The sequence below is a fragment of the Dermochelys coriacea genome, chromosome 6 (assembly GCF_009764565.3).
Source record: "Dermochelys coriacea isolate rDerCor1 chromosome 6, rDerCor1.pri.v4, whole genome shotgun sequence".
Lineage (NCBI taxonomy): Eukaryota > Metazoa > Chordata > Testudines > Dermochelyidae > Dermochelys > Dermochelys coriacea.
The window spans coordinates 109,120,908-109,142,343 of NC_050073.1; the positions used below are offsets into that span (position 1 = coordinate 109,120,908).

General features: G+C 40.6%; 1 protein-coding gene across 12 annotated transcripts in view; it reads left to right on the forward strand.

The window, feature by feature from the left end:
• MARK3 (microtubule affinity regulating kinase 3) overlaps positions 1 to 21,436 on the forward strand; it is a 113,652-nt gene that overhangs the window by 85,154 nt on the left and 7,062 nt on the right. For 4 of the 12 annotated variants that reach the window (XM_043516761.1, XM_043516764.1, XM_043516767.1 and 1 more), the window contains 4 exons: positions 1,065 to 1,168; positions 12,050 to 12,214; positions 12,980 to 13,237; positions 17,666 to 17,692. In XM_043516761.1, coding sequence (XP_043372696.1) covers positions 1,065 to 1,168; positions 12,050 to 12,214; positions 12,980 to 13,237; positions 17,666 to 17,692 — 554 coding nt within the window. The remainder of the gene's footprint in view (positions 1 to 1,064; positions 1,169 to 12,049; positions 12,215 to 12,979; positions 13,238 to 17,665; positions 17,693 to 21,436) is intronic. The other 8 variants (XM_038408000.2, XM_038408003.2, XM_038408006.2 and 5 more) reach the window with 3 other exon arrangements.

Genomic DNA, 21,436 nt, shown 5'->3' on the forward strand with positions numbered 1-21,436 from the left:
TGGAATGAGAAGGGGGGAGTCAGAAATTCACCAGTTTGCTTGCTTGCTTCCTCTAAAACCCATGGGTGCATGTTTCTCTGGATCTCATGCTTGTTCTACATTAAGTGCAGATATATATATATATATTATATATATTATATATATATATATATATATATATATATATATATATATATAAATAAAAATTCTGTTATCTGTGCACTACCTAGCTCCTCAGTTATTCCTGGAAAATTGACCGCCAAGTTGGGCATATCTCCACCCTCTTCCTCTGCAAAGACAGAGGCAAAGTAATTCTATTTCTTTATCCCCCTCTGAGGTCTCCATTTTCATTTTAAGTGGTCCCGTGGTTCTCTTGTCTTCTGGCTAATGTTTTTGTGTATATTTATATTTGAAAAATGTCTTAACTGAGATTTTTTGGAATCTGCTTTTATTAATTGTTCATTATTGGTTTCAAAACTTTAGACTCCTTTATGGCATTAGTATTTTTAAGAGCCTTTATTTATTTACTTCCCTACTGTACTTAGCCGCATCTGTTTGTTTCTGATAGATCTTTGCTTTTCCTGTCAGTTAACTTGTTTGGGGTTTGATTCAGTTTCAGGAAAGTGTTTTAAGAAAAGAAAAAAATTTCCACATTCTAAAAGTCATAAAATATCTTTCAAGAATATCTGGTAAAAGAACTACAGATCTAGATTAACTTCCATAAAATTCTCATTTTTATTTACATCAGTAGTTGAGGGCATTTGTGATTTAAGGTTAAGCTTACTCTATTAACTCTTGTTGAATAGTCAAAATAAAATGAAATTGTGTTTCAAACTGTTCATTCATCTTAGCACTTTCTTATAAAGACCAGCAGAGTCACCATAACTAAAGGGTATTTCTGTTTATCTTACCTAATTTGGAAACAAATCAATGTGTAATGCTTTTACTATAAACTGTAGAACAAATTATAGTGCAAATTTAAGGAAAATAAGCTCTTCAACCACATATTGTTGATATTGATTTTTGCACAAGTGAGTATTGCACAAACTTTTTGGGTGGATTAACATATGTATCTTTAATTGTAGAATAATACTGCATCTGGGGCAATGACACGCCGCAATACATACGTTTGTAGCGAGAGAACCACTGCAGATAGACATTCAGTAATCCAAAATGGCAAGGAGAACAGGTATGAAATTTCTCAAAGAAAAATCTGCTGTACTTGTTTTCTCATGCTTCGAAAAAGTTGTAGTATATGATTCAAAATGAAGCAATACCACTAAGTGTTACATTTTTCTCTTAAAGGTAAGTACGAATCCACAGCTCGTGGATACTTGAAGTACTTTAAGTTTTTGCAGTATGTAGACATGAAGTATTCTTCTAAGGTTCCCAAAATTTGTAGATATTAACTTATGGACCATGATATGTTCTATGGTTGGATAGCCTATGTACACAGGTTAAAACTTGAATCATTCGGTCATTCTTCTGGATATTTGAACAAGGAATGCTCTGTTTCAGTAAAAGATTTTTGGTTTTAGAAAATTAAAGAAAGGCATCTATTTGTATTAGAGGCCAAATAAAAACCTGCCTGAAAATGGTAGTGTCGGTCTGTCTGTACATATTCCACTCTATGCTGTGCTCATTACCTTGCCAATGGAGTGTCATATTTTAGAAAATCGCTGATTTACTCTAGAAAAACTGCTTTCAGACCAGATAACAGTGTGGGGCCTGTTTACTTATACTGTAGAATTTGCAGGCTCAATTTGCCTCCGTCATGTCATGAAACATTAAAATTTAACATAATCCTACCCTGTCAGAGGTAGAAGGGGGCAAAGGAAGAGGAACATATCATTGTGAGCATCCCTTTCACCCACAGAGGCAGCTTGTCAAGTAGGATATTTGGAGCACATGGGATTTCTTTATTGGCTGGAGTGCAAGTCAAGAACCCAGCCCAGTCCCCCATTACTCTGCTGCCTGGAGATTTACTGATTCTAGAAACTGCCAAGCGGGGGAGTTAATTTGTTTTTCTGTCAGGAATTGGGGTGAATTTTAACTACAGCCAGTTGAATTTGAAGCCTGCACGGGTTAGTTACAGTTGTATGATTCTGCCCTCCAGGTGGCTATAATCTGTGGCAAGTTGTTGAACAAATGGGACTGTAAAGAAGCAAAGCTCCTCTCCGAGGACATGTCTACGCTACAAACTTAAATTGACCTTTGTTAGTATCCACAGTAATTACTGCAGTTTTTCATGCCCACGCTACCCTTCTATCGATGGCATGCATCCTCACCAGGAGCGCTTCGTTACACTGACTTAAGAGCAGCAATGTGGGGGCTGAGAGCCTGGGCTCTCAGCTCGGCATGCAGCTCCTCACTGAGAGCTCAGCTGCCCCTCTGGGCACCGCCAGGCTCCCAGTTGCCTAGAGCTGGGGGGCAGCATGGCTCCTAGCCAAAAGCAAGGAATCTACCAGCCTTTCTTGTCAATTTTACAGCTCCAGCATGGATCTGTGAAATGGACAAGAATGACAGCCAATAGCCAATGTAAGTAACACAGTGTCTGCATGGATGCTGTGTCACCCTAACTACGCAGACCTACATCTCTCGTGAAGGTGGTGGTATGTTAGTATAGTAAGGCACTTACATCGGTGGGAGCAAGGCTGTAGCATAGACACTGACATAATTAGGTCAACGTAAGCTGCCTTATATTAACCTAACTCTGGCATGTAGACCCCAGGCCTGAGTGAGGGTATAGAATTTCATACGCAAATACGGGCCGTCTCCCTAAACTAGGTTTCAGAGTAGCAGTCATGTTAGTCTGTATCCGTAAAAAGAAAAGGAGTACTTTTGGAAATTTGTTAGTCTCTAAGGTGCCACAAGTACTACTTTTCCCTAAATTAGGTGACTGTTAAGTTTGAGGGGAGTTGCATTATGCAGGAGATTTGAGGTTACCAGTCAAATCAATGGTGATAATTTTTTTGCTGGATAGGGAAAAAAACAAATAGCTCCCTTCTCATCAGTTTCTTTCCATTGATCCCTATTTTGGGATCTTTCTGGCAGAGGAAGGGAACAGGCACTTGCTGCAGTCACTGTGTGGGATTGCCTTCATTTCACAAAAGGGTATGGTTTTGCCTCCTGCTTTCTTCTCCAGCAGCATGTAAAAGAAGAGGGACTGGGTTGGACATGCTGAATGAAGGTTCGGCATCATCTCCACTGGTGTCTGGGATAAGGGACATGACTCTGACCTTTTGTCTCCTCCCACTGGTCTTTAGCAAGCCTGGCAGGAATTATGGAGAGTTAAAACCTAAGTCTAAATTGACTCTGCACACCTCTCTTTTCCCCCTGCCAACCTGGCCAGCTGGGTCTGTAATTGACTAGTATGCAAATTATAGCCCTATTAAATAGTAGTGTCTGTCTCTCTCTTCCTCCATTGACTAGTCCTTGTTAATATTATTAAGTCTTTGCTTGGAAGGAAGGGGAAGGAAAACCTTTTTAATTTAAGATATGTTAATGTGTTTTTCTGGACAAATTCTTTTTAAACATGATGCTCCATGCAACCAAAATGATGTACAAAATGTACAGTTGTGAACAGTTGTTATACCACTTTAGAGATACGCCACCTGGTGTCAATCCAAACACATCTTTTCAGTCACCTCGCACGCAAACTGCTTGGTTATTTCTGCATTTATTAATCTTGACCTTAAAACTGCTTTCCTGATATTTCAGTAATTTCAGCATTTTAATAGCTCTGAGGTAAACAATAATCATTAGAAAATATTCAATGCATGTGAAAATGTGTCCCTTCGTAACATTGTTTGTTAGAGCTCATTACTTGCTTAGTTGGGTAGTCTGCTCAGTTTCCTTTATAATACATCTTTAAATTAACACTCTGTTTTGCAGCATCTTCTTGTCTATGAGGTCTTAACTTGAAATAAACTTTCAGGCTTAAGAGATTCCAGTGTTATCTTCTTGGTCTTCTGCTAGAAGCAGCTTCATTCTGTATTGCTGAGAAATTGCTCCTTTGTCTTTTCTGGCCTTGACTTTCTCAGTATTAAAACCATGCTTCAGTAGACTTCATTTTGTCCAAAGTCAGTGCTGTGTGGTACATAGCAATAAATAAACCTGTGTGTTGGCCCCATGGACCTTCATAGACACATACTTTATATTCTGTAACTTATCTTCACTTTCAAAAATGCTTAACAGTCCTGCCTTCTGCAGCTGTCAGCAGAGAGGGAAGTTTCTATTCTTGATCAGAGTGTAATTCAAGTAGAAAAACTATTCCAAACTTCAAGTTTGTTAGGACGTACTTTGTGTCCTCATTTAGGCATTTATACTGTTGATGTCAGAAATTTCACATTAGCTTTTACCACTTTTTAGTTTTGGTTAAAACATGTTGGACTTGCTGTTATGGAGTCTATCCTTTGATATAACAACTTCATTATTGGGTTCCATAAATACAGGTACCAGGTAACTAGCAAGATCAATAAGTGTTAATTAAAAATACTAAAGTTTGACAGAATAAAACACAACATTGTTAAGTTTGTCTTTATAACTGGAAATTCCTGGTTATGATTCAGTGGATTTCACTATTTGTGCATGTAACAGTACATCTTAGATTGGCACAGTCTGAGAATTGCTGTAGAGGGTTATAGAATCAAATCTCAATATACGTGGTAGCTGTAGTTGGACATAAGCTTGACTGATTTAGCATCTTTTAACACAGATTGCAGTAAATGCAGTATTGATTGGATCTAGAATAAATGCTGTTTTTTCAGTTCTTTTAATCTCTCCAATACTCATCTCTGAACTCTGTGAAAGAAATAACTCTAGAAAGAGCTGTGATGTTTTTCTTAGATGGGATTCTGAAGTAGAAACTTGGTTTGAATTCAGGGTTTCTTTAGAAATGGGTTTTGTGGCTTTCAAATTGCACTTCTCTGTGACAGGAATTATTGTAAGGGAGAACTGCTTTAAAGAACATTTCAGCTAAGATTTTAGGTTTACTATAATTGAGGATGTTGAGAATAGGGACCTGCTGAAGACCTGAGGAGCTCTTCTAATGTCAAGAGAGAACATGTATAAAATCTTAAACGTGTTTCATGCCTTTCTTTACAAAACATGTTATCCCTCCATATGCTGCATACTAGTTTTTTTACACATTGAGTTTTGACACAGGCAGCATAGTTTAAGAAAAAATAATCATTTAGTGTAGGGACCAAATATAATGCTTTCCAAAGAGCTACTCTTTTTCCCACTCTGAACATCCCATCTTGCAACATAGTTTGTCACAACTGTGGGAAAACTGTTGGAGGTGGCTTATGGGGTTCATGTGAGTACATTGTTTGCAACACCTCGCCTTTTTTATAAAGATTTTTATTGTAACAAAGTAGTAGTATATCACAAAAGAAACAGTTGCAAAACCATGTTAGGAGCAAAGTACTTAATCATTGCCATCACCGATGTGCAGCAAACTTACAGACCAAAAAAGCAGTTCTAGCAGCAGGATATGACAGCACCAGGAAAATGACTTCTGGCAAAGGTGGAATACAGAAGATTCTGAAGGAGAGCTCAAACGTTAAGCATCTGTTTGGAGGTAGGGGACCCAGTTTCTATAAATCTCATAATGCCCTTAAAGATGATTAAAATTTAGAACAAATAATCCCCAAAAGGGGAAACAGTCAGTGTATCTTTATAATAAATTATACAAATTAAGTTTTGAGCCTCTAGTGATCAGCTGTTTCAGGGTTATTTATCCCTTAAAAAGTGTTTATCTACTTGAGATGCTTACTATTGAGATTAAGACCTCTCATGCAGCTCTGTGTTCATCCTCCTACAATTTCCTAACTCCCCGGTGTTGGAAATTTTAATGAAAGGCAAAATGGGTTGGGCTTATTAAAATAAAACCATTAATAAAAAAGAAGTGATTATAGACAGGTATGCTGATGTATTCATCTGGGAAAAACAAAAACCAGGAATGATAAAATAACATACGAGATCCATTCAGTGAAAGGCTTTTTTAAAAAAATTACCCAATTTATGTAAGAAAAAGCTCTAAAAATGATTGGCATGTTGACTCTGAAACTTTTTCAAAGTTTGCTAAATAATCTCTAAATCTATAGTAGGCAGCTGATAGTCTAACTCAGGGACACTCAAACTGAGGGGTCAGGACCCTTCAGGGGGTCGTGAGGTTATTACATGGGGGGTCAGAAGCTGTCATCTTTCACCCTAAACCCTGCTTTGCCTCCAGCATTTAAAATGGTATTTTTAATTTATAAGGGAGGTTGCACTCAGAGGCTTGCTATGTGAAAGGGGTCACCAGTACAAAAGTTTGAGAACTACTGGTCTACCTGAACCAGCATCCTTGCAGATCTCCTGGAGTTCTGACTTAACTGAATGACACAAACTCCAGAGCTTGTGCCCCCAATATCTGTAGCCACAAGGGAGTTTCTTAAATATGAACGTATGTAACTTTTTCTTTTGATCACATGGAACAACAGGTTTGGAACTCCTGTTGCCAGATACTAAGTTATTTCCCTGAGCCTGAACGATGCTTATATTTTACCATCTAGTTTAAACTATGGGTATGTCTACACTACGAAATTAGGTTGAATTTATAGAAGTCGGTTTTGTATAAAGCATTTTTATACAGTCGAGTGTGTATGTCCCCACACAAATGTTCTAAGTGCATGTAGTCGGCGGACAGTGTCCACAGTACCGAGGCATCCGTCGACTTCCGGAGCTCTGCACTGTGGGGTAGCTATCCCACAGTTCCTGCAGTCTCCACCGCCCATTTGAATTCTGGGTAGAAATCCGAGTGCCTGATGGAGCTAAAACATTGTCACGGGTGGTTCTGGGTACATATCGTCAGGCCCCCATTCTCTCCCTCCCTCCGTAAAAGCAAGGGCAGACAATTGTTTTGCGCCTTTTTCCTTGAGTTACCTGTGCAGATGCCATACTACGGCAAGCATGGAGCCTGCTCAGCTAACCGTCACCATATGTCTCCTGGGTGCTGGCGGACGTGGTACTGCATTGCTACAGAGCAGCAGTTTATTGCCTTTTGGCAGCAGACAGTGCAGTATGACTGGTAGCCGTTGTCAACGTACTCCTGGGTGCTCTTTTAACTGGGCGCCTGGGCAAACAGGCGAGTGACTCAGCCAGGTCATTTCCCTTGTTTCATCACATGGAGATTGAGTCCTACCGGCAGTGCACTGTCTTTTAATCTGCAGCTAGCAGAAGATGATGGCCAGCAGTTATACTGCACTGTCTTCTGCCGAGCACCCAGGAGGTGGTGATGGCTAGCGGTCGTACTGCACAGTCTGCTGCCAGCAAGATGTATAAAGATAGATGAAGTGGCTCAAAACAAGAAATAGACCAGATTTGTTTTGTATTCATTTTCTCCTCTCTTCCTCCCTCTGTGAAATCAACAACCTGCTAAACCCAGTTTTGAGTTCTATCCTTGGGGTGGCCATTCAGTTTCTCGCAAAGCCACCCCCTTTGTTGATTTTAATTCCCTGTAAGCCATGTCGTCAGTCGCCCCTCCCTCCGTCAGGGCAACAGCAGACAATCGTTCCACGCCTTTTTGCTGTGCAGACACCATACCACGGCAAGCATGGAGCCCGCTCAGATCACTTTTGCAATTAGGAGCACATTAAACACCACACGCATTATCCAGCAGTATATGCAGCACCAGAACCTGGCAAAGTGAAACCGGGCGAGTAGGCAACATCAGCGGGGTGACGAGAGTGACGAGGACACGGACAAAGCACGTGCCCTGGCAATGTGGGCATCATGGTGCTAATGGGGCAGGCTCATGCGGTGGAATGCCAATTCTGGGCCCGGGAAACAAGCACAGACTGGTGGGACGGCTTAGTGTTGCAGGTCTGGGACGATTCCTAGTGGCTGCGAAACTTTCGCATGCATAAGGGCATTTCCATGGAACTTTGTGACTTGCTTTCCCCTGCCCTGAGGCGCAAGAATACCAAGATGAGAGCAGCCCTCACAGTTGAGAAGTGAGTGGCAATAGCCCTGTGGAAGCTTGCAATGCCAGACTCCTACCGGTCAGTTCGGAATCAATTTGGAGTGGGCAAATCTACTGTGGGGGCTGCTGTGATGCAAGTAGCCAACACGATCAAAGATCTGCTGATATCAAGGGTAGTGACCCTGGGAAATGTGCAGGTCATAGTGGATGGCTTTGCTGCAATGGGATTCCCTAACTGTGGTGGGGCCATAGATGGAACCCATATCTCTATCTTGGCACTGGAGCACCAAGCCAGCGAGTACATAAACCACAAGGGGTACTTTTCAATAGTGCTGCAAGCACTAATGGATCACAAGGGACGTTTCACCAACATCAACGTGGGATGGCCGGGAAAGGTACATGACGCTCGCATCTTCAGGAACTCTGGTCTGTTTCAAAAGCTGCAGAAGGGACTTTCTTCCCAGACCAGAAAATAAACCGTTGGGGATGTTGAAATGCCCGTGGGGACCTAGCTACCCCTTAATGCATGGATCATGAAGCCATACATAGGCAGCCTGGAGAGTAGTCCGGAGCTGTTCAACTACAGGACTGAGCAAGTGCAGAATGTGCATTGGATGTTTAAAAGCGCGCTGGCGCAGTTTTACTCACTCTGTTAGACCTCAGCGAAACCAATGTTCCCGCTGTTATTACTGCTTGCTGTGCGCTCCATAATATCTGTGAGAGTAAGGGGGAGACGTTTATGGCGGGGTGGGAGGTTGAGGCAAATCGTCTGGCTGCTGGTTACGCACAGCCAGACACTAGGGCGGTTAGAAGAGCACAGGAGGGTGCGGTGCGCATCAGAGAAGCTTTGAAAACCAGTTTCATGACTGGCCAGGCTACGGTGTGAAAGTTCTGTTGGTTTCTCCTTGATGAAACCCCCTGCCTCTTGGTTCACTCTACTTCCCTGTAAGCTAACCACCCTCCCTACCTCCCTTCGATCACCGCTTGCAGAGGCAATAAAGTCATTATTGTTTCACATTCATGCATTCTTTATTAATTCATCACACAAATAGGGGGATAATTACCAAGGTAGCCCAGGAGGGGTGGTGGAGGAGGGAAGGACAAGGCCTCACAGCACTTCAAAAGTTTAAAACTTATTGAATGCCAGCGTTCTGTTACTTGGCCAATCCTCTGGGGTGGAGTGGCTGGGTGGCCGGAGGACCCCCACCGCGTTCTTGGGCATCTGGGTGAGGAGGTTCTGGAACTTGGGGAGGAGGGCGTTACACAGTTCGTAGCGACGGTCTGTGCTCCTGCTGCCTTTCCTGCAGCTCAACCGTACGCTGGAGCATATTAGTTTGATCCTCCAGCAGCCTCAGCATTGAATCCTGCCTCCTCTCATCACGCTGCCGCCACCTTTCAGCTTCAGCCCTCTCTTCAGCCCACCACCTCTCCTCCCGGTCATTTTGTGCTTTCCTGCTCTCTGACATTGTCTGCCTCCATGCATTTGTCTGTGCTCTGTCAGTGTGGGAGGACAGCATGAGCTCAGAGAACATTTCATCGCAAGTGCGTTTTTTTCACCTTCTAATCTTCGCTAGCTTCTGGGAAGGAGAAGATCCTGTGATCCTTGAAACACATGGAGCTGGTTGAGGAAAAAAAAAAAGGGACTGGTATTTAAAAAGACACATTTTATAGAACAATGGGTACACTCTTTCACAGTAAACCTTGCAGTTAACATTACATACATAGCACGTGCTTTTGTTACAAGGTCGCATTTTGCCTCCCCCCACCAAGTGGCTACAGTAGGGAACATTTCTGTTCAGCCATAGGCAAAACAGCCCAGCAGGAACGGGCACCTCTGAATGTCCCCTTCAGAAAAGCACCCTATTTCAACCAGGTGACCATGAAGGATATCACTCTCTTGAGGATAACACAGAGATAAAGAACGGATGTTGTTTGAACGCCAGCAAACATACACTGCAATGCTTTGTTCTACAATGATTCCCGAGTACATGCTACTGGCCTGGAGTGGTAAAGTGTCCTACCATGGTGGATGGAATAAGGCTGCCCTCCCCAGAAACCTTTTGCAAAGGCTTTGGGAGTATATCCAGGAGAGCTACGAATGCCAGGACAAATTAATCATTAAACATGCTGGCTTTTAAACCTTGTATAGTATTTTAAAAGGTACACTCACCAGAGGTCTCTTCTCCACCTGGTGGGTCCGGGAGGCAGCCTTGGGTGGGTTTGGGGGGGACTGGCTCCAGGTCCAGGGTGAGAAACAGTTCCTGGTTGTCGGGAAAACTGGTTTCTCCCTTGTTTGCTGTGAGCTATCTACAACCTCATCATCATCATCAACCTCATTCATCTTATTTTCCACTGAATGCATCCAATGAAGTGAGCTGTAGCTCACGAAAGCTTATGCTGAAATAAATTTGTTAGTCTCTAAGGTGCCACAAGTACTCCTTTTCTCATCATCATCGTCTTCCTCGTCCCCAAAACCTGCTTCCGTGTTGCCTCCATCTCCATTGAAGGAGTCAAACAACATGGCTGGGGTAGTGGTGGCTGAACCCCCTAAAATGGCAGGCAGCTCATCATAGAAACGGCATATTTGGGGCTCTGACCCAGAGCAGCCGTTGGCCTCTTTGGTTTTCTGGTAGGCTTGCCTCAGCTCCTTAAGTTTCACGCAGCACTGCTTCAGGTCCCTGTTATGGCCTCTGTCCTTCATGCCCTGGGAGATTTTCACAAATGTTATGGCATTTCGAAAACTGGAACGTAGTTCTGATAGCACGGATTCCTCTCCCCATACAGCGATCAGATCCCGTACCTCCTGTTTGGTCCATGCTGGAGCTCTTTTGCGATTCTGGGACTCCATCATGGTCACCTCGACTGATGAGCTCTGCATGGTCACCTGCAGCTTGCCACACTGGCCAAACAGGAAATTGAAATTCAAAAGTTCGTGGGCCTTTTCCTGTCTACCTGGTCAGTGCATCTGAGTTGAGAGTGCTGTCCAGAGCGGTCACAATGGAGCACTCTGAGATAGCTCCCAGAAGCCAATACCGTCTAATTGCGTCCACAGTACCCCAAATTCGACCAAGCAAAACCGATTTCAGCGCTAATCCCCTTGTCGGGAGTGGAGTACGGAAATCGATTTTAAGAGCCCTTTAAGTCGAAAAAAAGGGCTGTGTCGTGGACGGGTGCAGGGTTAAATCGATTTAACGCTGCTAAATTCGACCTCAACGCCTAGTGTAGACCATGGCTATGAGGCACCACATGACAGCCATTCGTCATTTTTTGCTGAAGAAGATTCAATAGACCTTCTTCAAAGCATGAATGTTAATCAAATGTACTGCTCAATAATCCCAAGTACAAAGTACTCTCGAACAATCTTGTCCCTTGCTCTTCACAGAGATAATTGAACTTCCATTCCAGCACTCCAACACCCCTAGTCCTTGTAGCAGGATACTCACCAGTAGGATAAACTATTGTTTGTTGTTTGTTTGTTTGTTTGTTTGTTTTGCTACTCAGTATAGATATCCTAAGTCTTCAAGTCTGGTCACGTCCATTAAGTCCTCAGACCATTACAGTGATTGAGGTTTATTAAAATGAGTGTCCCACTGGAAGAGCAAATTTTAAAAAAACCTGGACGCTTTCGAGCAGCAGCAGAGTACTTGACTGAAATTACTGTTCACCCAGAAGATCAGCCCCAATCATTAGACCTGGGTGTTAAGAATGTTTTTAAAAAAGCATTTTTCATAGGAAAAATAACAGATACAACCTGCACCTTTCTTTCAAAAAATACTTCAGTGCAGATCACTAAGATTTTCAAGGCCCAAGCTTCTATACATCTAACTAGTCAAGACAGGTGTGTCCACAAGCTAATGCTGTCAATGCATTTGAATTATCACATTGCAGAAAAGGACACTTTAAAAAAAATGTTTTAGTCAGTGTAGAATAGTTAATTGCTCTAGCTCCTATGCAAGTGATGGTAATGCTTATATTCTCTTTGACACAAGACAGATGTTTGTGAGAAGTGTTTTCTTCTCACTATACACAATAGTTTGCACTTTGTCATTGGTCCACCATGCTGTTCTTTCTGCCTCTGCCTGAACCCAAACCCCCTCGCAGCCTGACAGAAATGTTCGCTTATGCAGCTAGCCCTGCTTCAGTTTGTACCACTTCCTCCTCCAGCATTCGGCTGCGACATCAGAAGTCGATGTCCGTGTCAGTCTCTGTGCACACGAAGATGATGTTACCTCCAATAAACAATGACACAGATAACTTCAAGCTTATGTAAGAAAAGCTGAAATAATTGTGACACTAAGTTTTACCTGCTTTTTAACTTTGTGCTATGGAATTTTAGTCTGATTTGTTCTAGACTGTATTTTCTGCAAGATCTTTCCTAATTTTTAGTTTTGTTTACATTTATTGTTTTGTGGTGTTTGTGATATCCTACCATAGTGAACATTTAATACTTTTTTCTTACTACTAAGTAAGTAACTAACTACTACTTACTTCTTGAACGCTTTGGGGGGGGATTATATTCTAATCTTTTTGTACTGTTAGGAATTTTAATATTTTCAAGTAGATTGCTCGTATATAGAGTTCTGTTACAAGATGTTCACAAATTAGCAAGGTTCTCCACAAGCACAGAAAGGAGAAAGCAAGGTTTTACATTATCCATTTCCCGCACACACACACACCTGGAAGGAAGATTGTCCTTCCTTCTTTCATCAGTCTTGTCAGTGAAAATCTGTATGCACAGTTTCCTCTAATTCCCAACAGGCTTGCTCAGTATTACATTTTTCTAACTGCACAGATTTGTGTTTAGACTTTATTTATTCCTAACTTTTTTGTAAAATATTACTTGATTCTGTAATATGCTATAGTAACTTTTTGGTTTTTCTACTATGGCCTATATAAGGATGTCTTTAAGCGTACTGTATTGTAGAATTTACGGTTGCACATTTGCAGGAAACAATGCATACCTACAAAACTTTGGTGTTTCTGTAAAAGATAATATGAAACTGTACAATATGTTTTTGTTTTCTTCTGTAGTACTGTTTCTGATCAAAGAACTCCTGTCGCTTCAACTCATAGCATTAGCAGTGCAACTACACCTGATCGCATTCGTTTCCCAAGAGGAACTGCCAGTCGTAGCACTTTTCATGGTCAACTAAGAGAGCGACGTACTGCTACATACAATGGACCACCTGCCTCACCCAGTCTATCCCATGAAGCAACACCACTTTCACAGACTCGGAGCAGGGGCTCCACTAATCTTTTTAGTAAATTAACTTCAAAACTAACAAGAAGGTAAGGCTTGTTTAAATAACAACTGTATAGTGAGAATTTTTCTTCGCTTAGGTACTTCCCATTCTCCAAATACTTTTTTGCTGCAGTTCAGTTCTATTCATATTCATTGAACAATGTGTTTGAGCCATTTCTGCAATTTGAAATGCTAGATGTATTAGTTTTTGAATTTTTTTGAGTTCTTTAGATCTTTGAAAGCCATTGTTCTTACAGTTTATAATTATAGTCAAATTGATTTCTGTAGGGTTACGTGGGTTATAAGTTGGCAGAATTTGGCCTATCGTACTTCCTGCTAGGAAACATAATCAACATGTCTCACCTTGATCTGTAACATACTTGGGCTCTTATCCTGCAGAGATTTACTCAGATGGGTTAACTTGACTGTTCATTGCAATGGTGTGGTCTGTCACTAGAACTGATTTCTGTCTGGAGTTTAATGACAGGTCGAGCTAAGGAGCTATAAGGCTAGACTTGTCAACTTTCTAGTCACACACCACCAAACACCTTAGACCTGCACCTTGCCCGAGGTCCCGGCCCTGTCCACTACATTCCCCCTCCCTCAATGGCTTGCTCTCCCCCACCTCACTCACTTTCACTGGGATGGAGGACGGGGTTGGGGTGTGGGAGGACTTCGGGAAGGGGCCAGAAATGAGAGGTTCAGGGTGCAGGAGGGGGCTCCGGGCTTGGCAGGGAGTTCAGGTGTGGGAGGGGGTGAGGGCTCCAGCTGGGGGTGTGGGCTCTGGGGTCGGGCCTGGGATGCAGGGTTCAGGGTGTGGGAGGGGGCTCTGGGCTGGGGCAGGGGGTTGGAGTGCAGGGGGGTGAGGGTTCTGGGGTGGGGGTGCAGGCTCTGGGGTAGGGCCGGGAATGAGTAGTTTGCGGTGAAGGAGGGGGCTCAGGGCTGGGGCAAGGGGTTGGTGCGTGGCTTTACCTCGGGCAGCTCCCGGTCAGTGGTGCAGCGACGTGGCCAAGGCAGGCTCCAGAAATAGCCAGCAACCCGGCTCACCTGCAGGCACTGTCCCGCCCTCCCCCCAAGCTCCCACTACGGAGCTGGTGCTCAGGGCGGGGGCAGTGCGCGGAGTCCCATGGCTTCCTCCCCTAGGAGCTGGACCTGCTGGCTGCTTCCGGGGCGCAGCGTAGTCCCAGCTGGGACAGGTAGGAACTGCATAGCGCTGTCGTAGCGCTGCAGCACCGCTGACCAGACTTTTAATGGCCTGGTCGGTGGGGCTGACCGAAGTCATCAGGGTCCCGTTTTGACCAGGTGTGCCAGTCGAAAACCGGAAACCTGGTCACTCTATATAAAGCTGCCCTAATTTTTGAAAGAGTCAGCCTAGCCTAAAAGCTTGGTTTAGACAGAAGCCTGCTCAACTCTTGAAAGATATATTTGTGTGTCGCTTAGTTTAGGCATAGACCTGACTTAGTCTTAAAAGTTATAGCCTACCCAAGGAGCTTAGCCTAAGCGGAGGCTTGCTCCTGTTTTGAGGGTTTTTACTTCAGCAGGAAGTTACAACATTCTGAATTTGCCATTGGTAACTTAAGTTTCTTCAGCTCCCACAGGAACTAAAAATTAAAAATCATATTTTTCATATACATCTTAAACATTCCAGAATTCTTTATTTTCTTCTTTTTGGTATCTGAGCTGATGACCTATAGTTCATGCATGTTAGAGCACTGCATGACATTTGTATGTTCATCTTCGAGCTTGTGTATACGTTTTTTTGCAGGAGTGAGGCTTTGGGTACTATCCACACGCCTTCTGATTCTCTCCCTACCTCTGTTGTGCCTTTAGTAGCCTAATCTTGCTAAATGATTTATAGAGTATTCCACTTTTAGTCTTTGACTACTTGTTTTGTACTAGGCGTATACCCCACTAACATTGACCCATTCATTTACTTTCCTTTTTATTACCTTGTTTACACTGTTTCTCACAGTCTTCTATCCTTCCTTCAGAACTACATGGGCTAAGTCAACCTAATGTTATATCTAACTAGCAATTCCAGTATGGGGAATTTTTGCTTTAAAATGTAGAAGTTTTCTTTGACAAATCCAAGGCGCCTCAGTCTTGTATTTGGTAAGCTTTTGCCCTGCTCCAAGTTCTCCCCGCTCTGCTGTACATTATTTTGACAAATTGCCAGATTAGAGGGGAGATATGTGGAGATTTTTTTTTATCATTAAGATGTCTATTTTTATCTCGGTAACTTTTACCTATAAATGTTGGCTTAGAAAAAAGCTTTACTTATTCAAACATTAGATCCTTTTGGAGCATCTTTTTCTAGCATCTGTACTATTGCTAGTTTTATAATGCCCTTTCTTACTGTTTCCATCTACCATTCAAAATGTGGATATATTCATGTACTATGAATTTGTAAGCTTTGAGCCCTGCTCCTGGAATCTATTAGCGAGCATTCTCAATTATTTAGAACATAATTAAGCTTGTAAAAGCTTGAACTCTTGTTTTTAATTCACAGCAAAATAGCTTTTGGCCAGACCCCTTTTGACAGTAAATAATTCCACTATCTGGGGATTATTTAATAAACTGCACAAATGAAATACAAAATCTCAATTTCTTGTTACAGACTATGTATTAAGTATGCATTCAGAAGCCCTGTTCAGAATCAGGCCTCCATCTTGCTTGGTGCTGTACAAACTCATAGGAAGGCACCCCATCCCTAAGGATTCAACACTTTGTTTCTTCCTCACCTTTGCAGAAAAACATCCTTTTAATCTTAATCTTTTTTCATATCCTGCTGCATTTTTCCTATGGGTAAACTCTTGTGACAATAAATTACTTATATTCCGGAGTGGGCAATTTCACACTTTTGCTGCTAAATATAAATGCATCGAGGCAGTTTGTGACAGGGTGGGTCAAAGAGACTCCCTTGGGACTGCCACCTGATGTGCTGACACTACCCCTGAGCCCATTTTCCCTGGCAGCTTGGGACTTCAGAACCCTGCCTTTTTGAGCCAGAAATGCTAGTTTGCTCCAACACAGACCCAGGATCTGAACTATGTCCCCCAAAAGCTGCAGACTTAACTGAAGACTGCTTAGGAAGTGCTCCTGTCTCTAGCACCCAGGTACCCAGTTCCCAATGGGATCCAAACCCCAAATAAATCCATTTTACTCTGTATAAAGCATATACAGGGTAAACTCATAAATTGTCTGCCCTCTAGAACACTGACAGAGATATTCACAGTTGTTTGCTCCCCCAGGAATTAATTACTTACTCTGGGTCAATTAATAAGCAAAAAGTGATTTTATTAAGTATAAAAAGTAGGATTTAAGTGGTTCCAAGTAATGACAGACAGAACAAAAGAAATTACCAAGCAAAATAAAATAAATAAATAAATAAATAAATAAAACCATGCAAGTCTAAGCCTAATACAGTGAAATACAGTCTGTCTGTGAAAGAAGCTTATTGGAACATCTGAGGGTGAGATTTACCTGCATTTAGTTTCCTACTGCATTATGCTTAGACTTGCGTGGTTTTTGTTTTATTTTGCTTGGTAATTTATTTTGTTCTGTCTGTCATTACTTGGAACCACTTAAATCCTACTTTTTATACTTAATAAAATCACTTTTTGCTTATTAATTGACCCAGAGTAAATAATTAATTCCTGGGGGAGCAAACAACTGTGAATATCTCTGTCAGTGTTCTAGAGGGCAGATAATTTATGAGTTTACCCTCTATACGCTTTATAGAGAGTAAAACGGATTTATTTGGGGTTTGGATCCCATTGGGAACTGGGTACCTGGGTGCTAGAGACAGGAGCACTTCCTAAGCAGTCTTCAGTTAAGTCTGCAGCTTTTGGGAGAGGTAGTTCAGACCCTGGGTCTGTGTTGGCGCAAACTATTGCATCTGGCTCAACAAGGCAGGGTTCTGAAGTCCCAAGCTGCCAGGGAAAACTGGCTCAGAGGTAGTGTCAGCACATCAGGTGGCAGTCCCAAGGAGGTCTCTGTGATCCAGCCCATCACACAGTTCTTGGCACCAAATGAATAAATTGATGTTATGAAGAAATGAGTTAATTTTGGGGCTATTCAGCTACAAAAGTTGAGATATTTTTTTCCTGTCTGAAATACATAGGACAATAGACAAAAATTCAATCCCTTTGTAAGTGCATACAATGCTACAATTTAAGAATATTTTTAAACTGGTATACATTTGAATTTATAATATTTAGTGATGACTCACTTCAGAAGAAACGTTGGAATGCTCTCAGAAGGAAAACAAAGTTGAAAACAATAAAATTTAAGAGGAAGTTTCCTCAGCCCTGAAATCATTCTTCTAATCTCAGAATAATTTGAAACTTCTTATTTCCAGGTGCATTTAAATATGAAATCTCATTGTTATTGCATGTTTCACTTTTGAATGAATTTTCAATTTAATTGGTACAAACTTTTTTTGTTAATTATTGTTTTGGCTTAATTTCTTTTAGAAACATGTCATTCAGGTTTATCAAAAGGTAGGATTTATTTATATTTAAAGAAGTGGCTCCTGCAATTAACATACAATTTGGCTTTCTAGTCTTGGTTTTCTAAAAACTAAACTTTCTGCTGAGAACTAAATACTTTCTTCCTTGAAAGGAAAATATAGAAGGAAATCCATTGACTAATGATGATACTTAAGCATCTGTGGCACCTGTATAACAAGATGCAAAGCATGCCTTGTGCACTCTTCTTTCTTTGATAGTTGATAGTACCAATATAATTCTGTTCTTATACTAATACACTTAGCATGCTTATGTTTGAAGAATGACGTGTTTCGTAACACTGAAAAATGTAGACAAAACATAAGGGCACAAATGTGTAAAGGTAAGTGATGCGCTATATACTTTATCCTCTAATTTTCTTTATTAGGAAAATTCTTATCAAAATAGTGCATTAGTAATTTGCTTCTAGTCATAACAAATATAAGACATTCACCAAATTTGACTTAAAATTACAAATCACTTGAGAGATTGGAAGTTTGCATGAGGGATGAAGGATGTACATTGAAAATCTTCAAATAAGCATTTTGTAGAGTACCCGAAGCCAAATTACTTCCTCTTATACTGTCCAGCAATGACATAAATTGAAGCACTTAATTACAATTTATAGAATAAACAAAAGCATAAAAGTTATGCAAGTGCATTGACAAAAGGAACCAATCTTGGAAAAACTATCCTATATAGAAAAGTTTTAAGAAAACAGGCAGAACTGATTCCTCTTGCTTTAATACTGGCATAAATTACAAGTAATTCTATTGAGTAGGTGAAAAAAAGAGTCAGGCACCCTATTCTCAAAGCTGTATTGCTTCAGCATTCTTCTCCTAATTCTTTGGAAAGCCCTCTCATCCATAAGCTAAAACATGGAAGAAAAAGACCAACAGGAAAAAAAGCTACCAAAATATTCTAAAAATGAAGCATGATGGAAATAAAAAGTATGACTTAGAAATTGCTTACATCCATATTTTCTTCAGAGAATAGAATAAAAAATAAGGAAGCTTGAAAAAGACTGTGTTCCAATAACTTCATTTCTTTCAGTATAAAACTCTAAATTCAATTTCACAATGAGAAACTAAAAGTTGTAGGAAGTCCCTCTGAAAGAAATATTGCTAGAGCTACTCGCAACTCTTCGGTCAGTGAAGACTTCTAAAACTTTGAAACAGCTTTTTGATTTAGCTGGATTTTCTGGTAATATCCTACAGTAGCCTTTTAACTGTTGCAGAGCTTCTCTGAAATGATACCATGCTCAACTGTTGAGAGAAGAAGTTTTGATTCAGAAGTGCCCCCCCCCCCCCCAAAATTCATTTCCGCCCAACATACTTTACTTTAAAAATGGGCATCCATTTGTACTTTCATTCTAAAGGTAAATCTCACTGATGTTTGCAATTTGAAGTTTGTCGTTCTTTCTTTAGGCAAGCTGTGATATTGTTAGGATATAAATTTAGTTAATTCCATTAGGAATCGTATGTAATTCAATTCCAAACTAGCTGCTGAAGTTCACATTCATTCAAGAAAGTCAGGCTGTGAAAAATACCTTGCATACTAGACTTGGAATGGTTTCTTTGTTTCAAAACAAATCATAGTATTAAGTTACACTCCCTCTTAGTGCTATGTTTGGGGCATTCCCAAACGTGAACGTATTTTAGAATTCTTTTATTGGATTAGTTGCCATCGGCATTAATTGTCGGTTTACAGGAGTGTAAATTGGGAGGAGGAATATACATGGACTCTTATAGTTTTATTTGTTGCTAGGGTAGATCAGAGAAGAAATTGAGTGCCAGCAATCTTGTACACTTGACAATGAATAAAGGCAAATTTCTTAACTCAGCATGTAGCCTGAGCCACCGAATTCTGAACAGTTGCAGAAGTCAGTGTGGGTTCTGTGAATTGCACAGGGATCTGAGATTGAAAGAGAGGCTTTGCCTCTTCCAAAGCTACAGCGATGACTACTGTAAAACATTAGAATGTTAGTAGAGCAAATAAGCTATTATTTCCACAACTGGACAGTCATCATAATTTAACTGTAAGCCTTTATTGCATTTTGAGGCAAAAAGTGAGATGCATCAGTTAGTCAGGAAGTTCAATTACATTTTATAACTCGCGTTCTAGTGAGTTACCTTTGAATAGAAATATGGTACTGTAACATAAAGATTGTATCTATTTACTTTTGGATCAGACATTTGACGTTCATTAATTGCAGCAGTGGTTCGTGTTCTGATAGTAACTTTTTCAGGGTATTCTTGTTTAAAAAGAGACTTGCGCAACAGTGCATCTCTGAATTTTTCTTTCTATTAGTAGATGTGTATGTGCATGTGACTTCCACCAGTGTGCCTGTCTCTCTCCTTCTTGTAAGCAGGCAGTGAGTGAAGTGAAATACATTGTTGCCTATAACAATGCTACTTATTTATTTATTTGTTTTGCCAAATTCTTTACCTGCTGTGAATCTAGTCTACTGAAATATTTTAACATTGGAATTTATTATAGTTGTCACAAGAACAATATTACAACTTCACTTCAGAGAGCTCAGCAAATTCTGAGTGCTACACATTTCATTTGTTTTTTAAAAATTAAATGTTGTTAATAGTGCACTGCATTCTGATAGGTTTTATATCTCTCATACTTCATGTAACATTAAGATACTATACAGTGTCCTTGCAAATCTGCAGGGATGCGTGTATGTTGTGGAAGGCTAATTTGATACTTGGATAGCAAAGGGGTATTGATATTTTGATAGCTTTTTTGTTGTAGAATCTTTTCTTTAATTACAGGTAACTTTCCTTGAAAAAGCAGGTTGTTTTCTTTTATGTAGAAATTAATTTAAATCTTATTGTAGTAGACTCCATCCATTTCCACTCCCCCGTAATCATTTAGGGTTTTAATCAAGCTGTGAAATATTCTTTAGACAGTTTTTATTTTTTAATGTTTCACTGGGTTTTTAACTGAGTATACATAGAGAACACTTGCAATGCACAAAACGTAATTTATGATAGATATACAGAAGAACAATACTACGTCAACATATCACTTATGCTATTGACAACTTTTCACATACCATTTAACAAAAGTAAATGAAGTGCTATAGGCATTGTAATACAGCTGTAGGCTTAAAACAGAAAAATAAAATATAAAATTACTCTATCACAAAACTGATTAGCTTATTAGTCAGCTCCTTTCTTTAACACATTATCTGCTCAATAGTCTTCTGTTGTAAATCAGGAGTTTGTGTTCCTTTCAGTCCTGCAGACCACATTGGCAACTTGGAAGCCTAAAAGCTGTATCTGACTTGTAAGCATATACAGTATTATAAATGACACATACAGTATGATTTTAATCAGAAGTGCACTGGTATATGTTTTACTTACAGAATTCTGTAAATTTGCATGGTGCTTTATAGAGCATAACCATGCTTCGAGGTCCAAGGGGGAAGGAATATGAATGGGAAGACTGACACTGCTTCTCTGAAACTTCAGGTTTTATGTTGGAGGTCACACATCATGGAATGTAGTTTTGAGTGTTAGATGACCTGGTATACTTCTTGGTTCAGATTTTAATTTTTAAGCCCATTCACAATTATAAGTACTTCCAAAAGAGGTTTCATAGTAGCAGCCGTGTCGGTCTGTATTCGCAAAAAGAAAATGAGTACTTGTGGCACCTTAGAGACTAACAAATTTATTAGAGCATAAGCTTTCGTGAGCTACAGCTCACGTCATTGGATGCATTTGG